This window comes from Heterocephalus glaber, unplaced genomic scaffold (genome assembly GCF_053883595.1).
Source record: "Heterocephalus glaber isolate CG9 unplaced genomic scaffold, H.glaber_assembly_v1.0 deba00001504, whole genome shotgun sequence".
NCBI lineage: Eukaryota > Metazoa > Chordata > Mammalia > Rodentia > Bathyergidae > Heterocephalus > Heterocephalus glaber.
In genome coordinates this window covers 38,144,297-38,168,631 of record NW_028258324.1, presented here as the reverse complement: position 1 = coordinate 38,168,631, position 24,335 = coordinate 38,144,297, and the positions used below count along the sequence as shown (strand labels likewise).

The following is a 24,335-nucleotide window of genomic DNA, read 5'->3' as shown; positions in this document are numbered from 1 at the left end:
TACATTGTTATCTTTAGCAATTCAGGGTCTTTGTGCTTTTTTACATTTACTGAATTTTCTCCAATTAATGTATATTACATTTACAATTAGAAAATTTATATATATTTTTTAATGAATTTAATTTGATTTTGAGTTGTATAAAATAACCAACATTGTTGGCCCCCAAGGAAAGAATTTCAGGTTATTTTGGCTTAAATAAGTGTACTATTGCAGTTTCTCTCTTGTTACTCTAGAGACTTTGCATTTGAACTAATTTCTCCCCAACCGCATTTATTTTCTGGTACTCAACATATTTTTCATGAAAAATAAAAAGATATATATTTACACAATTGATTAATTTTTAAATTAATTTTATTGGTACATTTTAGGTATACAATATAATGACATCCATCATTGGAAATTTGTACCTTTACATAGTCTCTCTTGGTTCTTATTTTTCATCCTTGCCCAGCCCTCCCTTCAACCCCTCCATTCCTCCCTATTTACAAAGATTTTGTTCCTATTTTTCCATTTTCTCATATTAATCCCATTCCCTTCTATCCTTTCCCCTAGCCCTCCCACTTCCTTCCCCTTTGCCCCTTTTCTTCCTATTTCACATTACCTATTATATATTTAGTCCTTATTTACACTTTCAGTTTCTCACACCAGAGAAACTATTCGGTATTTATACATGTGTGTCCTATGTATTTCACTTAAGAGTATCACCTCAATGTGCATCTACTTAGCTATAAATGTCTCTAATTTCTCATATTTTATGGCTGAGAAGTACTCCATTTTATAAAAAAACACATTTTCTTTATCTAGTCTCCAGTTGATGGGCATTTGGGCTGTTTCCAAGTTTTGGTTATTACAAGCTGTGCTGCTATGAACATGGGTGCACATATATCACTGTGGTATGATACTTTTAATTCTTTGGGGAAGATCCCCAGCAGTGGAAGAGTGGGGTCAAATGGGACTTCCAGTCCTAGTTCTTTGAGGTATCTCCATACTGATTTCCACAGTGGTTGCACCAGTCTACACTCCCACCAGGAGTGGAGCAGGGTTCCTCTTTCCCCACAGCCCAGCCAGCATTTGTTATTGGTTGATTTCATGATAGCAGCCATTCTTTCTGGAGTGAAGTGGAATCTCAGTGTTGTTTTCATTTGCATCTCTCCAATGACCAGTGATGTTGAACATTTTTTCATGTATTTATTTGCTATTTCTACTTCTTTGTGTGAGAAATATCTGTTCATTTCAGATGCCCATTTTTGGATTGGGTCTTTAAATTTGGGAGGTCTGATCTTTTTAAGTTCTTTATAGATTCAAGATAGTAGACCTTTGTCTGAGGAGGAGCAGGTGAAGATTTTTTCCCACATTGTGGATTGTCTCTTCACACTGCTGGTGGTTTCTCTTGCTGTGCAGAAGCCTTTTAATAAGAAGAGATCCCACTTGTTGATTGTTTGTGCTAGTTCACGGGCAACTGAGGTTTTGTTCATAAAATCTTTTCCTACACCGATGACTTCAAGGGTTCTACCTAACTTCTGTTCCAACTGGTTCAGAGATTCTGTTTTAATATTTAGATCTTTAATCCATTTCAATTTTAGTTTAGTGCATGGTGAGAGATATAGGTCTAGTTTTAATCTTTGGCAAGTTGAAGCCCAATTTTTCCACCACCATTTCTTAAAGAGGCTGTCTTTCTTCCAGTGAGGGTGTTTGGCTCCTTTTTCAAAGATGAGATGGCTGAGTGTGTCTGGAGTTGTTTCTGCATCTTCTAATCTGTTCCACTGGTGCTCAGGTCTGTTTCTTTGCCAGTACCATGCTGTTTTTATCACAGTAGCTTTGTAGTATAGTTGCAGGTTGGGGATTGTGATACCCCTGCCATGTCTCTGTTACCTTGAACTGCTTATGCTATTCTGGGTCTCTTCTTGTTCCAAATGAATTTTGGGATTGTTTTCTCAAGGTCTATGAAGTGTGCTGCTGTGATCTCAAGTGGAATTCCATTAAATCTATATAGCAGTTTTGGAAGTATAACCATTTTCACTATATTAATCCTTCCTACCCAGGACCAAGGGATGTCTGTCCATTTTCTGTTATCATCTTCAATCTCCCTTTTCAGAGTGCCATAGTTTTCAGAGAAGAGGTCGTTGATTTCTTTCATTAGGTTGATTCCTAGGTATTTCAGTATTTTGGATGCTATTGTGAAAGGAATTATTTGCCCTATTTCTCTCTCAGTGAGTCTGTCATTTGTGTAGAGGAAAGCTGTTGATTTTTGTGTGTTGACCTTGTAACCAGCTACTTGACTGAATTTGGTTATTAAGTCTAGAAGACTTTTGGTGGAGTACTTGGGGTCCTCTATATAGAGTATCATGTCGTCAGCAAATAATGACAATTTGACTTCTCATTTCCTATCTTTCTTCCTTTTATTTCTTTCACTTGTCTAATTTCTGTGGCTAATGTTTCCAGAACTATATTGAACAAAAGTGGTGATAGTGGACATCCTTGTCTTGTTCCTGATTTGAGTGTGAAGGATTTCAGTTTTTGACCATTTACTATGATATTGTCTGTTGGTTTTTCATAGATGGCTTTTATCAGTTTGAGGTAGAGACCATCTATTCCAATTTTTTGTAGGGTTTTTATCATAAATGCATGTTGGATTTTGTCAAATGCTTTTTCTGCATCTATGGAGATAATCATATTGTTTTTGTCCTTGGCTCTATTGATATAGTGTATTACATTGATTGATTTTCATATATTGAACCATCCCTGCATCCCTGGGATGAATCCCACTTGATTAGGGTGTATGATCTTCTTGATGATCTTCTGCATTCTGTTTTCCAGTCTTATTAAGGATTTTTGCATCTGTGTTCATTAGTGAGATTGGCCTATGGTTCTCCTTTTCGTTTGGGTCTTTCTCTGCTTGGGGTATCAAGGTGATGCTTGCTTCCAGGAATGAATTTAGGAGTATTGCTTCCCTTTCAATTTCTTTGAAGAGTTTAAACAGTAGTGGCAGCAGTTCTTCTCTAAATGTCTTGTAGAATTGAGCAGTGAAGTCATCAGGGCCCGGGCTTTTTTAATTGATAAGCTTTTAATTACGTTTTCAATTTCATTGGTTGATACTGGGTTGTTCAGAATTTTTAGGTCTTCTTCATTCAACTTTGTTAATTCATATGTATCTAGGAATCTGTCCATTTCTTCTGTGTTGTCCATCTTATTGGCGTATAGGTTCTGGAAGTAGGTATTGATGATCCTCTGGATTTCTGCTGGGTCTGTTGTAATTTCACCCTTTTCATTCCTAATTGCATGGATTTGGGCCTTTTCTTTCCTTTTTCTGAGAAGGTTGGCTAAGGGTTTATCAATTTTGTTGATTCTTTTGAAGAACCAACTCTGGCTTCATTGATTTTATTGTGTCGTTCTCTTAGTCTCCACTGCATTGATTTCTCCTCTGATCTTTATAATTTCCTCCCTTGTATGAGGTCTGGGGTTGTCCTGCTCTTCTTTTTCTAGAAGCTTGAGGTTCAGCATCAGGTTGTTTAATTGGGCTCATTCTGTTTTCCTAATATGCATATTCACTGCTATGAATTTCCCTCGTAAGACTGCTTTCATTGTGTCCCATAGATTCCGATATGTTGTATTGTCATTGAAGGAACTGTCTGATTTCTTCTTTAATTTTCTTGGTGACCCATTGGTTATTCAGAAGTGTGTTGTTCAATTTCCACGTGTTTATGAAATTTTTTGAGTTTCTTTTGCTATGGATCTCCAATTTCATCGCACTATGGTCTGATAATGTACGGGGGATAACTTCGATTCCTTTGAACTTACTTAAACATGTTCTATGTGTGAGTATGTGGTCTATTTTTGAGAATGACCCATGTGCAGCTGAGCAGAATGTGTATTCTGATTTTGTGGGGTGGAAGACTCTGTAAACATTTGTTAAGTTCATTTGTTCAAGAGTTCACTTGAGTTCTAATATTTCATTACTTATTTTTAGTCTAGTTGATCTATCTATTTGTGACAGTGGGGTGTTGAGGTCCCCCACTACAATTGTATTAGTGCATGTATGACTTTTCACGTCTGTTAGTATTTGTTTTATATAGTTGGTTGCACCAGTGTTTGGTGCATAGATATTTATGATTGTCATCTCTTCCTCTTGGATTCTTCCCTTTACAAGGATGTAGTGTCCTTCTTCATCTCTCTTAATCAGTGTTGGTTTGAAATCTACTTGATCTGCCAAGAGGAAAGCTACTCCTGCTTTTTTTTGGGTTCCAAAAAAAAGGTTTTCCACCCTTTAACTTTCAGTCTATGAGTTTCCTTTTGAATTAAGTGTGTTTCTTGTATGCAGCATATTGTTGGATTTTGCTTCTTGACCCATTCTGCCAGTCTGTTTCTTTTGATTGGTGAATTGACACCATTAACATTGATGGTTATAACTGAAATGTATTGACTTGTCATTGCCATGACTTTTTCTTTTTGTTGGGTTCTACCCCTTTACATTTAATTTCTTGTCATGCCAGATAGGTTCATTCTGCTTTGCTTCCTGTGGTTGTGATCCTCAATGTCTGTTCCTAGGATATTGTGTAAACTTCTTTGGAGTGCTGGTTTGGTATTCATGAAGTTCCTAAGGTGTTCTCTGTCATGAAAGTATCTTATTTCTCCATCCATTCTGAAAGATAGTTTTGCAGGGTACATCAATCTGGGTTGGAGGCTGTTTTCTTTTAGGGCTTGGAATATGTCACTCCAAGCTCTTCTTGCCTTGATGGTTTGTGTTGAGAAGTCTGCTGTGATTCTGATGGGCTTTCCTTTGTATATGATTTGTTTCTTTTCTCTGACTGCTTGTAGAACTTTGTTCTTCTGTTGAGTTCCTGGAATCAACAATTATATGCCTGTGTGTAGATTTTTTTTTGATCAAGCCTATTTGGAGTCCTATATGCCTCATTTATCTGTATGTCAAGCTCTTCTCCCCTGCTTGGGAAGTTTTCTGCCATTAGTTCTGTGAAGAGATTTTTTTATGTAGTCTGCACTCTCTCCTGTTTCTTCGTTGACTCCAGTCAGTCTTATGTTATGCTTCTTTGCATCTTCTAGCCGCAGCTGGATTGATTTCTCATGTTCCCTTATAATTTTGAAGCAGTTTTTCTTTTCCTGGTCATTAATTGCAATCTTATCTTCTATATCTGAAATTCTGTCCTCACATTGGCTCATTCTGCTGTGTAGACTTTCAATGGAGTTTTTCATGTCCTGGAAATCTATTTGCATCTGTTTTATGGATTCCATTTGTTTCTTATGTTGGGATTCCATCATGTTCCTCAGCTCCTCTCTAGATTTATTAATCATGTCTTGCACTAGGAGCACAATCTCTGCTGTTATCTGAGAAATTATTTCTGATTTCACTTTTCCCAGATCCCCTTTTGTTGTCAGTTCAGTGGGTCCATGTGCTTGAGTATCAGAGTGTTCCATGTCATTTCCCCTTGGGGTTGCTGTAGGTGATCTGGAAGTCTGGTTTTGAGACTTATTTACATGTTTTCTCATTTCAACTGGGGTGGGGGCTGTTGGTGCCTGCACAAATTACCCCCTCTGAGCTGGGAGAGGTGGGACAGGGGCCAGGAGCAGCAGTAGGGATGGTGGCCCAAAAGCCCTTTCCTGTGGGCTGAGAGCATGGGGAGGGATGGTGGCCGGAAAGCCCCTACCTCTGGACCAGGAGCAGTGGGATGACAGCTCAGCAGCCCCTACCTCTGGGCCGGGAGTGGTGGGAGGGATGGTGACCTGGAAGCCCCTTCCTCTGGGCCAGAAGCGGCGTTACAGAAGGTGGCCCAAAAGCCCTATCCTCTGGGTTCGGAACAGCGGGAGGGATGGTGGCCCAGAAGCCCCTTCCTCTGGACCAGGAGCAGTGGGAGGGCGGCTCAGAAGCCCCTATCTCTGAGCCAGGATCAGCGGGACTCAGTACCGTGGTCTGGTGGTCGGGTGTCCTCTGTGTCTTTGTACAGTGGAACCAGGTGGCTGTACAGAGGAGCGAGTGGGGGGTGGTCTAGTGGATTGTTGCGGGGGCACGGGCTGATTCTGCGTGTTCCGCGCGACTCGGGTCCTTGGTAGGGCGTGTGCCGGTTAATATATATTCTTAAATGAATGTTTTAGCAAAATGTTAAGGTTATCAGTATTTCCTTGTTCCTCTTGAACCAGCTAAGAGTGTTAGCATGTTTAATTTTCCTCTGAAATATCTATTTCCAACCATGTGTCATTTTTACCTGATTTTTTTTTTTGTAGTGGGGATCAAACTCGGGACCTTGCACTTGTGAGGATGGCATGATACCACTGAGCTAAATCCCCATCCCTTTACCTGATATTTTAATTTCCCTTTCTTTTAACCATTTGGAAAAATTATTTTCATTCTTGCTCTTTTCTTTTATTCTCAGTACCTGTCATTGCTAATTTTTAGTGTCTTTTAATAATTTTCTTGCTTACTTTTGATTTTGTATTCCATTCCTTCCCTGAGTTAATTCCTCATCATATTAAAATATGTCATTTAATACTTCTTTAAGCAAGAATTAGTGAAATTTTAAGTACTAAACTGTTTAAAAGTGTTTTTATTTCACTTTCATTTCATTGGAATTCTCTAAAATTCACTTACAAAATAGATATAGTAAAAGCAGCTCACCTGTCATAGAAGGTTATTGGGAGAGAAAAAAACAACTTTTGTCATGAACACTTTATACACTGTTAGATCTATAGATGTATACATAGCATATTATGAGTAGCTAATATAAATATTGATTTATTTTAACATTATAATATTTTGAATGGGTTTTAAAAATCATTCTTGTGTTGAAATAATGTGTACTTTGCAATGGAGAATAATAACAATAGAAATGTCACAAGTTATATGTGATCGCATAAAAAGCTAGGACAAGATAAAGCTCAAAATTCCAGCTACTAGTTTAAGGTTATACCATTCAGTGGAAGCCTGAGTCTTGCAGGCAGAAAATCCAGGTTGGGGATTTGTTTTTATTTATGAAGGCAATACATGAATAGTGTGGAAAATCCAAATGATGCAGAAAGAAGGGAAAAGAGAGAAATTTTCCAGAAATCCCACAGAATGTAAACCATTGACATAGTAAGACACATCCTTCCACATGTCTTGCTCCGCGTATATGGCATATGGATTTATAGATATTTATCTTTACATCTTTGAGAAGGAATCATATCACATGTAGTTTTGCATCTGGAGTAATATATCAAGGGAATGTAGATAAACATCATTATATATAATGAGTAAGGATATGCTGTTGTATGGATGTATCATAATTTTGTTCAAACAATTCCCTATTGATAGACATTTGAATCAAAATTTTTTATTTTATAAACAGTACATAGTCCCCTGCTTATTTCTTTAGGATAATTGCTAACAGTGATATTGTTTGGTCAAAGAGTATTCCACATGGTCCAGCAATTTGGCTACTAGGTCTATAGCCAAAGGAAAAGAGATACCAAACTATTGTACCATTGTTCACAGTAGCCAAGTTGTGGAATCGACTGAGATGTCCATTGACAAATGGATAAAAATAATGTGATACATATATATAGTGAAATATTATTCAGCCATTTAAAAGATGAAATCCTTGGGCTGGAGATGTAGCTCAGCAGTGCCGTGCCTGCCTGGCAAGCACAAGGTCCTGATTTCTATCCCCAATACTGGGGGAAAAAAGATGAAATCCTATCACTTGAAGCAACATAAATAGAACTGGAAGATATTACATTAGAAAGAATAAGCCGGGCATAAAAAAAACAAATACTGCCTGTGTTCACTGTTTGTGGCAGCTAAAAAAGTTGATCATATACAAATGGAGAGTAGAATAAACTAAAGGATAAGAAGAATAGGAGGAAAGGGGATAGAAAGAAGATGGTAGTGGATCCTAAAGTACAATTAGGGAAGTAAAGTAGTTCTAATATTTTACAGAATAATCAATTACCAGAGGAAAAGAATCTGTCAACTCTAACCCATAGAAATGATAATATTTGAGGATACAGAAATACAAATCTTTCTGATCTAATCATTATACATTGTATTCATGTATTGAATTACAACACTGCACACCATAAATAAATATAAATATTGTCAATAAACATTTAAAATTTTAAGTTTTTGATAAGTGCTTTCCAACTTCCCTCCTGAAAGTGTATGAAAATGTCCATAGCAATGCCTTTTCCTCTTACATATGCTATGTTGTGTCACTTTTTTCTTTTCAATTTGCCAGTTTGAAAATTTTTATTAGAATATTTCTGTTTGTGGATTTCAACGTTAGTTGGCTTTCTGTTACTGACAAAATACTGAGATAATCTTTTAAGGACGAAGAATTTATTTTGGTCTGCAGTTTAAGAGGTTTCAGTCTATGGTCAGCTGACTCTTGTTTTGGGGCTTTTGGTGAGGCAGAACATCATGGTGGGAGTGTGTGGTGGAGGAGGCCTCTTTACCTCATGGTGGCAGCGAAACACAGAGATAGGAAGGGGTGGAGATCCCATTGTCCCTTTCAGGGCCATGCTCCAAGTCACCTAAGTTCTTCTTACTAGGCCCTAAGAGAGCAATAATGGTGAGCCAAAATACCCAAGCTACAACCCAAAACCCACTTATTTATCGCAAAGTGCCAACACTGCAATTAAACCTGAATACTGAGGTTCTAGTTTAGAACAAACAACTCATACAACATCTTTCATCTTAAAATAAAGACAAATAGCACATGTGCCATAGGTCTGCTACCACTGTACTAGAGGTTTCTGCCACCTCCCAGTAGCGCCATGGGCTGGGAACAAAGCCTACAACATATGAGCCTTTGGGTACACTCAAGAGCCAACCTATAACAGATATCTTTCCTTATTTTAGTGGCCATTTGTACTTTTTTAGAGTTCCCTTTTTGGCCATTTATTCTCTTTTAGTATTTATCTTTTTTTAATCTGTAAGAACTGATTTTTTTATTGGGCTTATAAATTGTCATATATGTTTCAGGCATTTTTTTCTCCAGTATGTTTTAATACTTTTCAATTTTGTTTGCATTTGTGTTTCAACTTTTCATCTTTATATGTTTTTGAAATATTTTATCAAAATTTTCTTATGATTTCTAGGTTGTTTTATTACAGTAGAGTTAGTTGGAAGGTTTTCCCATGTCAAGATTATTAAAATGTTCATACTTTCTTGTATGGTTTCTGCATGTTAATTTTTTCCATCCATGACTCTTTAATCTTTGTAGACTATTTTTGTATATAAAGAGTGATACCTCCCTGTTTCTTACATCTTCCCTGTTTCTTACATCCTCCTCTGGTTTTTGAATTTGACTAGTGAAAAAAACCTAAAATATTTGTAACAGGAAATGAAAAGTGCCTTGCTGCCTACCAGTTTATTTATATTTTTTAATTAAATTCTTTTATTGGTACATTGTAGGTATATAACACAATTACATTTCTCATTGGGAATTGTACCTTTACATAATGCATCTTGGTTCTTATTTTTTCCCCATTCCTAGCCCTCCCTTCACCCCATCCAACCTTCCCTATTTACAAAGACTTTATTTCCATTTTTTCCATTTCTCATCATTTTTCCTTTTCCTTCTTTCCTTTCCCCTGCCCCTCCCACTACCCCTACCCCTTTGGACCTTTTCTTCCTATTTTGCATTATTGATTATTCATTCTAATCATTGGTACATTTTAGGTATACAATATAATGACATTCATCATTGGAAATTTGCACCTTTACATAATTTCTCTTGGTTTTTATTTTTCACCCTTGCCCAGCCCTCCCTTCAACCCCTCCAGTCCTCCCTATTTACAAAGATTTTGTTCCTATTTTTCCATTTTCTCATATTAATCCCATTCCCTTCTATCCTCTCCCCTATCCCTCCCACTTCCTTCCCCTTTGCCCCTTTTCTTTCTATTTCACATTACCTATTATACATTTTAGTCCTTATTTACACTTTCAGTTTCTCACACTACAGAAACTATTGGGTATTTATACATGTGTGTCCTATTTATTTAACTTAAGAGTATCGCCTCAATGTGCATCTACTTAGCTATAAATGTCTCTAATTTCTCACTTTTTATGGCTGAGTAGTACTCCATTTTATAAAAAAACCACATTTTCTTTATCCAGTCTCTAGTTGATGGGCATTTGGGCTGTTTCCAAGTTTTAGCTATTACAAACTGCACTGCTATGAACATGGGCACACATATATAACTGTGGTATGATTCTTTTAATTCTTTGGGGAAGATCCCCAGCAGTGGAAGAGTGGGGTCAAATGGGACTTCCAGTCCTAGTTCTTTGAGGTATCTCCATACTGATTTCCACAGTGGTTGCACCAGTCTACACTCCCACCAGCAGTGGAGCAGGGTTCCTCTTTCCCCACAGCCCAGCCAGCATTTGTTATTGGTTGATTTCATGATAGCAGCCATTCTTTCTGGAGTGAAGTGGAATCTCAGTGTTGTTTTCATTTGCATCTCTCCAATGACCAGTGATGTTGAACATTTTTTCATGTATTTATTTGCTATTTCTACTTCTTTGTGTGAGAAATATCTGTTCATTTCAGATGCCCATTTTTGGATTGGGTCTTTAAATTTGGGAGGTCTGATCTTTTTAAGTTCTTTATAGATTCAAGATAGTAGACCTTTGTCTGAGGAGGAGCAGGTGAAGATTTTTTCCCACATTTTTGTCTCTTCACACTGCTGAACCTACCAGTTTATTAATGTGTCTTGGGTAGTTATGAGTGTTAGGAGGGGCAGGAGTGGGTTGGGGTGGTAATTGGCATTTTTATGTGAGGGGTTCCTTCTCTGAGTATATATAGGGAGCAGAGAATTCCAGAGAGCTTCTACCAGCAGAATGTTTCTTGGTAATTTCCTGTTTCACTTCTTTAGCAACCTAGCTTCTTTATCACGGGAAGTAGAACTGTGGTAGGGTGATATAAGACGTCAGGTTATTAGAAAACTTAGAAATATGAGTGGTTTTTTTCTTCCCTCGTGCTGGGGATAAAACCTAGGGCCTTATTCAGCCTGCCACTGAGCTTCATCCACACCCTTTAAATATTTTAAATGTTCACTTGATCTTACCCAAAAGGCTGAGAAGCAATTATTTTAAATCTTTAGTCTGTACTATTTATCAATACCAAGTGCCCCTTTTCCATGATGATGATATAAACTCTGAATTCTGTGGACAAGCAGTCTTTTTTGTAACTTCTTATTTCAACATATATTCATAGTTCATAAAGGAATGAGGAATAAAGGTTTTCCTTCCCTTCTTTGACGCCCAATCCCCTGACTCATAAGTAAATGCTATTAATTTCTTACATGTCTTTCAGATATCTTCAGCATCATTTTTGATAACTACATACTGCTGAATGTTCATTTGGTGAAACTGAAGTTCTTTCAGAAGAAATAAATCAAGAAGGTAAGAAATAGACATATATATATAGCTTTGAAATATGCTTTTCTTCGAGTAGTAAGAAAGGGAGGAAGCTAGACAGATCTACATTGTATCCTTCTGAGAATGGAAATTGCATATTAAACTTCAGTGTCATTGCACTCCTGCTATGGGCCTCTCCATCTTGCACTTTTACTTGGGAGAAAAGTTGTCCTTGCCAACAAGATGAATGTAAGTGTGGAGGCAAGACATATATATGTGGAACCAATTGAAGAGAGTTTGCTAAAACATTCCATTATATTATGTGACTTAAAATACAGAAACCATTAAAGGTAGAAAAGATTATTATGGCCAAAAGTAATCAGAATAGGTGAACACGGCTAGATGGAGAAGGCAAGGAGTCTTGAGATCTGCTTATTTTCATAAGTATTAAAAGGAAGAACTGTGTGTTCAAAGACTAGGACTTCTAGGTTTGCTTTGGAGGTTTTGTTCTACTCTTTCTCTTGGAATAGATAATCAGTATAAACAGAAAGTGTGTTTGGGCTAGTGGGCTTTTATCTGATCTTCAATAAATCTTTCAGAACCTGTGCCTGCAATTCTTTTCAGCTGCTGTGGATGGCCCTGGATCTCTTGACTACCCTTCCCAGTAAGATGTCACTGAGGTCCCTTAAATGGAGCCTCTTGCTGCTGTCACTCCTGAGCTTCCTGGTGATGTGGTACCTCAGCCTTCCCCATTACAATGTGATCGAGCGTGTGAACTTGATGTACTTCTATGAGTATGAGCCAGTTTACAGACAAGACTTTCGCTTCACACTTCGAGAGCATTCAAACTGCTCTCATCAAAACCCATTTCTGGTCATCCTCGTGACTTCGCATCCCTCAGATGTGAAAGCGAGACAGGCCATTAGAGTTACTTGGGGTGAGAAAAAGTCTTGGTGGGGATATGAAGTTCTTACATTTTTCTTATTAGGCCAACAGTCTGAAAGGGAAGACAAAATGTTAACGCTGTCCTTAGAGGATGAGCACCTTCTCTATGGTGACATAATACGACAAGATTTTCTAGACACATATAATAACCTGACCTTAAAAACCATTATGGCATTCAGGTGGGTAACTGAGTTTTGCCCCAATGCCAGGTACGTCATGAAGACAGACACTGATGTTTTTGTCAATACTGGTAATTTAGTGAAGTATCTTTTAAACTTAAACCACTCAGAGAAGTTTTTCACAGGTTATCCTCTAATTGATAATTATTCCTACAGAGGATTTTACCAAAAACCTCATATTTCATATCAGGAGTATCCTTTCAAGGTGTTCCCTCCCTACTGCAGTGGGTTGGGGTATATAATGTCCAGAGATTTGGTGCCAAGGATCTATGAAATGATGAGTCACGTAAAACCCATCAAGTTTGAAGATGTTTATGTTGGGATCTGTTTGAATTTGTTAAAAGTGGACATTCATATTCCAGAAGATACAAACCTTTTCTTTTTGTATAGAATCCATTTGGATGTCTGTCAACTCAGACGTGTGATTGCAGCCCATGGATTTTCTTCTAAGGAAATCATCACATTTTGGCAGGTTATGCTAAGAAACACCACATGCCATTATTAACTTCACACTCTACCAAAAGCCTAGTGAAGGGCAGCCTACTTTGTGGAGAGTGCTGTAGAAAACTCTTGGAAAGGTCAGTGTGCTGGCTCACACTGATGTGCAACTCAATGGAGATTGGAGGGGTATACTGTACTTGTGATTTATTTTGATAAAATTCAAGTGAGGTCTTTTAAGATGGTATTTGGCAGAATTAAACATCTTACAAAGGAGTCAGAGGTGTTTGCTCATAAAATTAATGGGACCAAACAATTTGAACATGTCATTCTATATATTAGGACTTCTTAAAAGGGTTTCCCTGAGTTATAAGCTCATTAATGTATAACAACAAAGCATTGTGGAGTTCAATTTATTGAACAGTCTAGGAGTTTAGTGTGTATCTTACATGGATTATCAGTTTTTAAAAAGTATGTAGTTCTGTGTAAAGAAACTTCACTGAAATTATACTGAACAACTTTCATCTGTTTTCAGTCATTCAGAAGATATTTCATGATGTTGCAATATTTCAGAGTTATCAATTATTATTTAATATTACTTCAGACTTTCTGAATGTTTAAATGTTATGGTGGTTTAAATACTGTATAAATGGAATAGTGAATCACTTTTTACATTTGAACTTTGTTCCAGTTACTTCACTGATCATTTTATTATTGATACCCCATTAATGTGAAGCCATAGGTCATTATTGAGTACTAATCTCTTGAACTTGTTACATATTTTGCTGTAATAATACAAAGAAGAACTAAAGCAAGAAAATCTGAGTTATTGTCATCTTGTTTTTAAAAACATAGTCCCCAGTGCTTTTAGATGTCATTCATCTGTTTTGTTTTTCCTCTTGAAACTCAGGAGTCATATAGAATGCCAGGCAGTATATTTCCTTTTGGAAAAGACTTTGAAAGCACAAAAGAAGGGCAAGAACCTGACAGCCAGGAATTTATGAAAAGTGTATTCCAGAGTTTGATTTGGAAAAACTGAATATCCAAGTTGCATTGTTAATCTTCCCTGTGTATTTCCTCATTAACAGTTTAATTGTGAATAAAAAGGAAAAAAGACAAAGAAGTATTGGCTGCTGTTATTTGTCATGAAAATGAAAGGCCTGATATGTAGTCAGAAGTCAAGTCTGATTTAAATCTTGTATGTTTTCATAGGAGTGGCAGTGTATCCTTTGTTGGACCTGCCACTCTTAGATAAAAAAGGGCTGGTTGTCCCATGATCCTGGGATTATGCAACTTTCTGTTAGAGTTGATAAGTTGCTTTTTTCTTAATTATATACAACCAAAGGGGTAAATGTTTTTGTAGGAGATAATTAGCCTGAAAATATGTGGTCAGCTCTTATAATACTCATATATTTATAATTTTTCCTTGTGAAAAACCTAACTTTAGCTAAAACTACCATAATGTGTGGTCTCTATAACAAGGCTATTTGTGCTTCTCTGGGCACAGACTTGATCCAGGTACTAAGAAAATCAATTAAGTGAAATAGTCTATGGAGTCAACCTATGCCCTATCTAATCGTATCCATAAAGAAGTCACTTTCTTTAAGACTGATTGTAGCTATTTTTGTGACATGATTAGGTTTGATCAGTTTTGCAGAAGATTATATTAATGTTTGAGATGCTAACTCAAAAGACTATCAAAGAAAAATTTTTAAATACAAATTAATTTCTCTTCACTCTAATACCTAGAACTACCAGACCCAAAGTTTATAAAGTTGTTCCTTCCAAATTAAGGATTCCTTCCTAAAACATCTCTAAAATTATTATGACAAAACAGGTAGGTCATTTTATTGTTCTTTTTCATTGCATGTCTGTTGCTTTCAAGTAGTAAATTTCAAATAGCAATGTTTTCTTTAAACTCATATTGCATGCCACTGATTGCTGGGACCCTGTTCCATGTGTCTTCTCATTCCAAGACACAGGCCAAATGGCAGCCCTTGTCTGGGGCATACCATTCTTATACAGGAAAAGAAGTTGTTGGAAATACAATGGCATATGCCTCAAAACAAATCCCATCCCAAGCCAAGCATCAGTGAGGTAGGGAACTATATTCTTCTCACAGGAAGTAGTTGCAGGTCATGTTGCACCATGTTGAATTGTATTGCTCTTTCACAGAATGGGGAGTGAAACACTGGTTCTAATCATATCTAGTGGGTGAAAAGGAGAAGAACCTCAGGGTCTAAATTTCTGTTATGGCTTTAATCTTAAATCATGCCAAAAGGCCCATATGCTAAAGGCTCAGTCACCACCCTTTAGCATTATTGGAAGGTATGGAATCTGGGAGGTGGGACCTTGTGAGAGGAAGTTAGACCATTAGAAGTATGCCCTTAGGGGCCAGGGATTTGGCTCAGTGGTTTTGCCACCTGCTGCGCAAGCGGAAGGATCTGAGTTTGATCCCCAGTACCAAAAAAAAAAAAAAAAAAAAAAAGTATGCCCATGAAGAGGCTATCAGAACTGTGGCCCCTTCCCCTTTTTCTCTTTGTGCACTCATTGCCATAAGGTGAGCAATTTTCTCCATGTGCTTCCACCACGATGTACTGGCTGGCAACAGACTCAAAAGCAATGGGGACCAAGAAACCATGGACTGAATCCCCTGAAGCTGTGTGCCAAAACAAAGCTTTCTTCCTTAAAAGTTGGTTATCTCCAGTATTTTGTCAAAGCAATGGAAAATTAACAGGTCCTGAGGCTGCCTCAAGTAGATCAGAATTTTTCTGGCTTCAGGTGGAATTGGTACTTTGGGCTTTTGGCCCTTCCCTGAGAAATCTGCCTTTTCACCCTCTTTAATTCTTCCTTTGCTCTGCCCCAAATAGTGTTGGTATTACTGTGTTACATCAATTCTCCAGGTGCACCACAGCCAGAGCTGAGCTATTATAAATGTTGATTTTTATTTTAATAAAGGTCTCTCTTGAGGGAGACCTGGAACCCCAGAAAGCACCGACTTTTAAAGAAAGAAAAGGAGACAGCCTGGGGTACAAACAGCAGTTTTAATTCCTCTGGCACTATTGGACAATCACAAAGGAAAGAAGCAAGGCTTTTATACATGTAGGAAAACAGCTTAGTTATTCTGGCTATTGTCTTTCTGATTTTCACCTCTGATGATAACCAGTGACTAAGTGACTCATAAAAGCTACAGGAGAATTCACAAGTCCCCTGTTTCCATTCACCAATCCCGTACATCAAAGAGCACACCGCAGCCCTCTTTTTATCAGGTAGTATCAAGAGAGCAGGACGACTTTAGCCAAAAATCAAGCCCACCAGCCCACCACAAACATCACAGGTGTGCATAGTGAGTCCTATCTCTCTTACCACCTGTAGAGTCATTGGGTCATGGTCCTCTGATCCCGGAAAATGGTAAATAAGAAAACTAGGAAAACCTGTTTTTCTCCTGTGAGACTTTTAGAAGGCCTTAAAGTTTTCTGGAATTCTTTTAACAAACAGACTTGTGGAATTTCCCAGAAACGACTTAATTCTCTTAGTTAACAAACTTCTTGTGATCTATTCTTACAACTAGACAGCTGAATTCTACCATTTTCCACAATAAAGAGGGAAGTACTTCTGAGTATGAAGTGGGGATATTCCCCTTTTTTATGATGCCTGGAAGGCAATTATTGCAGGATGGAGAGGAGAGAAACAGGAAGGGGCCAACTCTGAGGGAGGAGAAGGGTGGATATGTGACAAGCTTGTTCTGCCCTCTTTGGGGTTTTTATATCTTTCAATCCACTAAGGCTTAATATGCTTTATATTAAATTAACTCTGGACATTTTTGTGAACCAAAGACCAAGTCATTGAAACCCCTTCATACTCTTGATCAGCTCCCTGATTATCCCATATCTGGTTAATATGGGAACACATTATCAAAGAGTGCATCAAAATAAGTGATGTATGCTGGTGTTTATAAAAAGTTGTAGGGTCTTTTTTATGAACCTAAATTTATTTAAAATAAAAAATCAAGAGGTTTGTGTGTAATGTGATCTGTGCTGTATATGCCCAGATATTTCCAAATCCTTAATGCTTCCTCTCATCAATATCCAAATAGCATAGACTGAAAACCTATGTGCTACATTGTAGGAAGATCACCAAGCCATGCTCTGAAGATTCCAGGGTAGAGAACTGTCCAGGGTAGACAGGTGAGTCCATGCCACAGGCTGCCTATCTGTGGTTGCCAGGCAGCAAGGTGTGTGTACCTGTGGAAAAGTGTCAAACTGGGATTTTCACCCACATTATACTTTGCCTAACAGGTTTTGCATATTTTTCCCTGGGTATCAGACAGGTTATAATACACCCACACCACTCTAGGATTTATGAGCCAGAGTTCCTGTGACAGTGAAATGGAGCAAGAATTGACTGATATAGATGCAAGGAATGCAGACCTTCTTGATTCAAATGACAAAGAAAACAGCAATGTGAGTGCATATTTGACTAGTTGAAATGTTGCAAAATGGTCACACAACCAAATGAAATGATCCAATATTAGAAATAGGTCTGAAAATATAGTGAGGACCTTGGCAGGGGTGAAACCCATTGGACAAAATGTCAGCACTGCTATTCAATCTCGGAAATTGTAACAGATGAAATGCTACAAAATATTATGAAATACACAAAGGCTGAAATACAAGTAAATGTTCTATATGCACCAATAGCCATACTCAGAAATGTACTTATTATGACACCTCACTAGCTGAACTGAAAGCATTCATAGGTCTGCTGTACTTAGCAGGGCTTCCTCATGGTAATCACAGGAATGTAATAATGACACTGAGGAGATTTGACTTCCTTCAAAATTGCCTGAGGTTTGATGACAAAACCACCTGCCAAGAAAGAAAAAGAACTGATAATTTGGCTCCTATCTGGTTATTGTTTGACAGATATTTGAATAATTGCCAAGCAGTTTACATACCATCTGAATACATGACTATTGATGAACATCTTTCAGCACTTCATGGGTGCCGTAGCTTCAGGGAGTACATGCCCCAAATCTTTCAAAATACGACATAAAAATTTATGTCTTTGTAGGTGTGAAGACTTATTATGCTTTCAATTTCAAAATTTATCATGGAACTCAGCCATAAGGTCCTTATTCATATAGTAATAAACTGAATGATACTGTGAACAGACTTGTTGCTCCCATCTCCCAAACTGATCAGGATGTGTCATTCAGCAATTGATTTGCCAGTTTCCACTCAATGTTACATTTGCTAACAGAGCACGAGTTGACCAGTGTAGGAACTTTATGGAGGAACAAAGCAGAAATTCCAAATGAAATGTTGCAATTTCAAAACAGAGAATTGTATAATACAATCTTTGGATTTCAGAAAGATTTACACTGGCTTCATATATGCCAAAGAAAAACAAACTGGTACTGTTGATGTCAACATTGCACCATGATGGAAATATTGACATGGAAACCTCAACAAAACAGAAGCCTGAGTTGAAAACTTTCTACAACAAAACCAGAGGTGGAGTAGATGTTTTTGATGAGTTATGAAGCAACTATGATATCTCTCAGAACACAAAGCATTGGCCAATGGTTGTGTTTTATTCAATCCTAAACATTTGTGGCATAAATAGTTTGATAGTTTACAAAGAAAAAAAAAACAAGTGCAAAATATTACTGAGAAATTTTCTTAGAGGACTGGGATTGGGATTCATAAGAGACCATTTACAGCAAAGAAAAAACAAAATGTTTCTGCCCAGGGAACTACACAAAAAATTGGTAGAGCATACTGGTGAGCTGACAGGTGAACAGACAGGTGCAGCATCCCAAGGACCTATTACAACAACAGGGAAACCAAAAAGATGTCAACTGTGCCCTACAAGAAAGAACAGGAAAATAAAGCATGTGTGTTATCAGTGTAAGCAATACATGTTTATGGAACATGCAATTTTCATATGCAAAGACTGTCTGGGGTGTGACAATTAAAGCAAAGATTATTTTTGTTGTAGAGTTTTATTGGTATTTTCATTATAGTTCATATAAGTTTTTATTTCTGATGTTATCTTTTAGGTTTTGTAAGCAAGTAAACAGCGGATGTGAAAATGCTGATGTTTATTTTAAATGCACAACACACATTAAGAATTTAATATTTTATTTTATTGATATTTTATGTTCCTGTTAACTACATATGCACAATATAATAAGACCCTCCTGACAAAATAGGAAGACCAGTAAGATGTCAAGTATGTCCTATAAAAAAGCTAGGAAAGCAAAACACATGTGCTGGCAGTGTAAGCCATACACGTGCATGGAATGTGCTGTTGTCATAGTGTGAAGACTGCATTAGGTGTGATAATGAAGTAAAGATTTTTTTGTAGAGTGCTATTGATATTTTCATTGCAGATTACATAGGTTTTTATTTCTTTTAGTTCTTTTTTAGATTTTATACACCCAAAACCAGTCAATGTTGAAAATTTTGATGCTTTTTTATAAATAATATTAAAAATGTATTACTTTATTTTTGTGATTTTTTTCCTGCTAAGCACTCATTGTTTAATATAATAAAACTCATAAAATTAAAATTAATTCATCAATAGGAAATATTCTAAAGAATAAATGTGGGTTTGACATACCCATGTTTATGCATCTTTATGACAAAAAATGTGTTATGCTCCCTGTGGTAAAGCTTTTTGGTTTATGCTATTTAGGTTTGGGATGATTTGTTATGCATGGATGTAATATGTCTCACTAGGTAAGTTTCCCATTGACTGTGGCCTTCCACAAGTCCTGGGCAAAGCCTTCTGTGTTAGTCATGTTTTCCTCGTAGTGACTGAATACCTAGGAAACACAACTAAAAGGAGGAAACATTTATTTGGGCTCACAGTTTTAGAAGTTTCAGTCGATGATCAGCCAGCTTCATTGCTTTTAAGCCTGTGTCAAGGCAGAAATATCGTGGCAGGAGGACTTGGTGGAGGAAAGCTGCTCGCCTCAAGGCAGCCAGGAAACAGGGAGGTTAAGAGCCAGAGAGGAAAGAGCCAGGGACAAGATCAACTTTTCAGAGGCATGCCCCCCTGTGACCTACTCCCAAGTGGGTCAAGTGGGCCTCACTGCCTAATAGAAAAAGACTTCAGCTATGACTTCTTTGGGTTATTCCATTGATGAGATCAGTGCTCTCATTATTGGGTCAAGCCCTCAATACATGAATCTTCAGCAGGATACTTCATATTTAAAACATACTCCTGATCTCACATTTGGCTCACTCTGCATTCTTGTCAGCGCATACCCCTGCTGGAGGTTGCCAGTGAGTAATTTCCACGCTGTCTTTCAATGTAGCACCCTTTCTTTCACTTTCTTGGTGGAGTGGAGGAGAGTGGTTCTTATGTTCCCCCAAAAGAAGCCCATTCAAGGCATTTCCCAGATAAACAGAGATTACATCTCTGAAGGTAGACACTGTCATTCTAAAAGGTTGCAGTAACTGCAGAGACTGTTTTAAATCCCAGTCTCCTCTTCTTGGTACACATGCAGAAGTTGCGTGGGAAAAGGCAAGGTAAAAACATACCAAAAGGTTAATAGGAATAGTGTTCTGAAGACTTTTTCAGAGAAGAGAGAGCATAGAGAATGTGAAAATGTCATGCGAAAGCCTGGGGCAGGACAGGTCGGAGGCTGTGCTTGCCACTGAGCTGGCCCAGTGCATCATCCCTCCTTCTGTGCGGTGGGCACTGCCTCTGTCCACAGAATCCTCAGCCTTTTTAGTGCCTCATTCTTTGGTTTGTGAACCAGCCCCAGTGAGACTTGAGGGATGGCTGCTGGAGGGCTTTTACCTTATGGGTGTTTTTCCCTGAATAAAAAGGACAAAGAATAAACAACTTTTCTCTTTGGTCAGATGTCAGGATCTACAGCACCGTGTGAATCTTACAAGGATGGCAGCCTAAAGGCCCTGGCAGGGACCGAGGTGGTGAGCCAAGTCTTCAACTGTGTTGAGAAACCAAACAAACCTGGCGACCACACACTTCTAGTCCCTGCAGGTGCAAAGTAACCACTGTGGTGAGCCCACGGTCTGTTATTCACAGTGGAGGGCACCCTTTCTGTAGTGACCTAAGGAACAATTTGCCTTCTATGAGGGGCTCTGTGCCAGTGGAAAGTAGGCAGATGGGATAAGAGAAGCCAAACTTAGTTTCCCATGTGGTAGAGAAAAAGCAGTTGGTCAATGATTTGTATAAATCTTGCCAAAGGATGGAGCCCAGCCCCAATAAGCAACCTACACAGATTCATTGGGAATGGAGGAAATCAGAACTGCTTCCCCTCACTTGCTCCTTTACAAGTGATCACCTTCCATTTCAGGCAGCCAAGGTCTGCAGTTTCACTAGAGCAGAGAGAAAGGAGCACAAGATGTTGGTTGTAGCTCCAAGAGCCTGTACATCCCTTGCTAATGAAGCTACCATGCTAGGGATCCAAGTCTTCTCATTTGGGACAAGAAGAGAAGCTGGGGTTCCACTTGCTTGCCTTTTACTCACCGAGTAGCACTGGAAAACATTTCAGGGCCAGACAGTAACAACACATGCTCTTCCCTCTTCATAACTGAGAAGCTGGCAAGACTCATAGTCACAACAAAATGATGAATGTTCTGGACACAGGCCTTGCAGCTCTTTCCTGCCTCAAGGTTACTGAAATTAATTTATTTAAAGCATAGTTTGTCACAGTTTCAAGACAAGAATAGTTGAAAAGCTTTAATTATTTAAAAGGTCAATTTGGTGTCTAAAGGTTGAATGATAACTATCTTATGGCTCCATGAATAGTAGGATGAGGACAGTCATTTCACTTTCATTATTGGACTTTTTTTCATATGTGCCTTTAAGAATTTTTGCACATTGCTTTTCTCTCCTTTAGTGAATCTTCATATAAACAAAGCAAATTTTAAAAGGGCATTCTTCATGTAGAAATGAATTTGTATATTTTTTAGCCTTAAATTTGAAAGCAGGTAGAATGGGCAATCATTGTTTTGTCTGCCAAGCCACATCTTTACTAGAAATGTCCCCTTCTGAGAATCGTCTCATCCACTGACTCCATAAACATAGTACCAGTTGCCGTGTTAGTACAAGGGTGGGGCAAGCCATGGAGATGCACCCCTCTCCCAAGATCCCAGAGCTGTAGAGACAGTGTCCTGGTCCATGTGATACTACCTGTCACAGTCCAACTCAATTTAGAAACAACTAAGCAAACCAAAGTAAGTCTGGGCATTCTGTCAGACTAAGGAATTATAAATCTGGGAAATTTTGGTAATAGCTTTTAAAAAAAAATATTTTATTTTTTAAGAGCAGTTTTAGATTCACATAAAAATTGAGTAAGGACTTGTCCCATTATACTCTTTCACCTTATACAAGTCTTCTCTCCTCCCTTTTCTGCTTTGTTATACCCAACTCCAAATACAACAGTCTGGTGCTTGACTTTCTTGTTCATCAAAATCCTAGGCAGTCTGCATTTTCTCTTTGGAATACCTATTTACATATGTGTGTATGTATGTACATAAATGTATCTATTTTATTCTATCTCTAAATTTTATAATGTTCCTTCCTGCAACTTGTGAAAATCTTTGCAGATAATACTCATTTCTGAATACTTTTTAAGACATGTCATACACACAAGGGTCTGCATAAACATATAGCTAATCTAACCTTTATTACCTAATACTGATTTCAAAGGTGGTCAAAAGTTGTGCTAACAGGAAACATTTTTTATTGGATACATTTGTATACGTCTCAAAAAATTACCTTGTTTTGAACCAGAGCTAGGCTTTCTTGTACCAAATGAGAGCACAATTTCTTAGTATCTCCTCTCTCTCCCTCTTTTTTTTTTTTTTTTTTTTTTTGTGGTACTAGGGATCAAACTCAGGACCTTGTGCCTACGAGGCAGGCACCGTGCCACCAAACTAAATCCCTGACCCCTCCTCTTTTACTTCTGTTATGTTCTGGTCTTGTCCTCTGCCCATGAATTGGTTTTCTCCTTACTATGTAGAACCCCAGCCAAACACTTAGTCCAGATCAAAAGTATAAAGTTCCAGAACAGACACTAGAATGGAAAATGAGTTTAATCAAAGGAAAAGAATTGCAGGAGTCTCACAAGTTTAGTAACTTTAATGTTTATTTTTGTTTTAATCTTGTCATCAAGGGGGAATTTTTAGCTGTTAATTTTGTAGACAACACAGAATTAGTGATTGTATAAACACATTAGTCTCTACAATGCTACCATACCCCAGCACGCATCAAAGGGACCCAAATAACACACCATGCATCTTGAGTGATCATGCACTGCCACACACTCTGACCTGTCAATTTGTTTCAATGTCTCTTATAGACACATATAGAATAGTAGGAATAAAAACCTTTGAAGAGTATCGAGCATAATGGGGTTTTTTCAAGAATATGTTGTACTTATGGTTTTTACAGACTAACTTACCAGAAAATCTAATTGATTTCAGCAATCTTTTTGACCTGAAATTTAATGAATACAGTTTGGAGATTTTTTTTTTTAAAGATATTTTTGAGCTTATGTTTTCTTAGTCTTATTTATTTTGGTATTGGGGATTGAACTCGGGACCTTGTGCTTGAGAGGCAGGCAGCTAAAACCCCAGCTGGAGACTCAAAAAAAGAAAACATTGCTAATAGATTATGGATCCTGGCACTTTTTTTTTTTTCAAACAATCCCTTGTGATTTTTGAAGTAGGAAGAAAATCGTGATGGAACAATTTCATGATGTTGAAATGCATATAAAGTTTACACAAAAAAGTCACTGTTTCCCAATTCAGCAGTGTAAAAGACCAGAACTTTTGAGATATGGTATCATTCATGAAAAATACTTCTCAATAAAGGTATATTTTTTCCTTCTCCTTTTCCCTCTCTCTCTCCCCATCCTTTCCTCCTTTTCTTACTTAATAACAGGGTTCCACCTCTGGTTTTAATCTCACCAAATCAGAAATTTTTTGGTTATAAATTTCCTTTTACCAGTTCTCATGATCAAAATTGAAGTAACAGAAGGCAACTTCTGATCACAATGAGATGTTCTCAATTTCTTACCACTGATTTTCTATTATGTGTAGGGGAAAAATTATTCTAATTCAGTAGTTTTGTAATGCTTTGGGGAAGTTGGCAAGACGGGCATAGAATTTAGAAAGAAGTGAAGGGTTCTGTGGTTAAAAATAAAAGTATGGTATTTAGGCATACCTGTATTGTTTTTTTCTTCCAGAAAATATATGTTGCTGTTCTCTTGTTCTGTTTTGTTTTTGTAGTATTGAGGGTTGGTGCTATTTTTGTTCAAAATACAAAACTTAAATTCCATCCCTAGACCTTACAATGTGTAAAGTAGTAATGGGCACCAAATTTCTGTTTTAAAATAGTCTGGCAGTTAGTCTCCTATTTTTGTTTGAAGTGAAGAAAAT

At 37.6% G+C, this 24,335-nt stretch overlaps 1 protein-coding gene across 11 annotated transcripts in view; it reads left to right on the top strand.

The window, feature by feature from the left end:
* The window catches only part of B3galnt1 (beta-1,3-N-acetylgalactosaminyltransferase 1 (Globoside blood group)), a 151,371-nt gene that overhangs the window by 121,243 nt on the left and 5,793 nt on the right, over window positions 1-24,335 (top strand). For 5 of the 11 annotated variants that reach the window (XR_015441129.1, XR_015441128.1, XR_015441130.1 and 2 more), the window contains 2 exons: window positions 11,304-11,392; window positions 11,972-20,947. Coding sequence is in view for 6 of the 11 variants with exons in the window: in XM_004834540.4 (XP_004834597.1) it covers window positions 11,981-12,976 (996 nt within the window). In the remaining 5 variants the exon portion in view is untranslated. Of the gene's footprint in view, window positions 1-11,303; window positions 11,393-11,946; window positions 20,948-24,335 lie in introns of those variants that run through there. The other 6 variants (XM_004834540.4, XM_021253767.2, XM_004834538.4 and 3 more) reach the window with 2 other exon arrangements.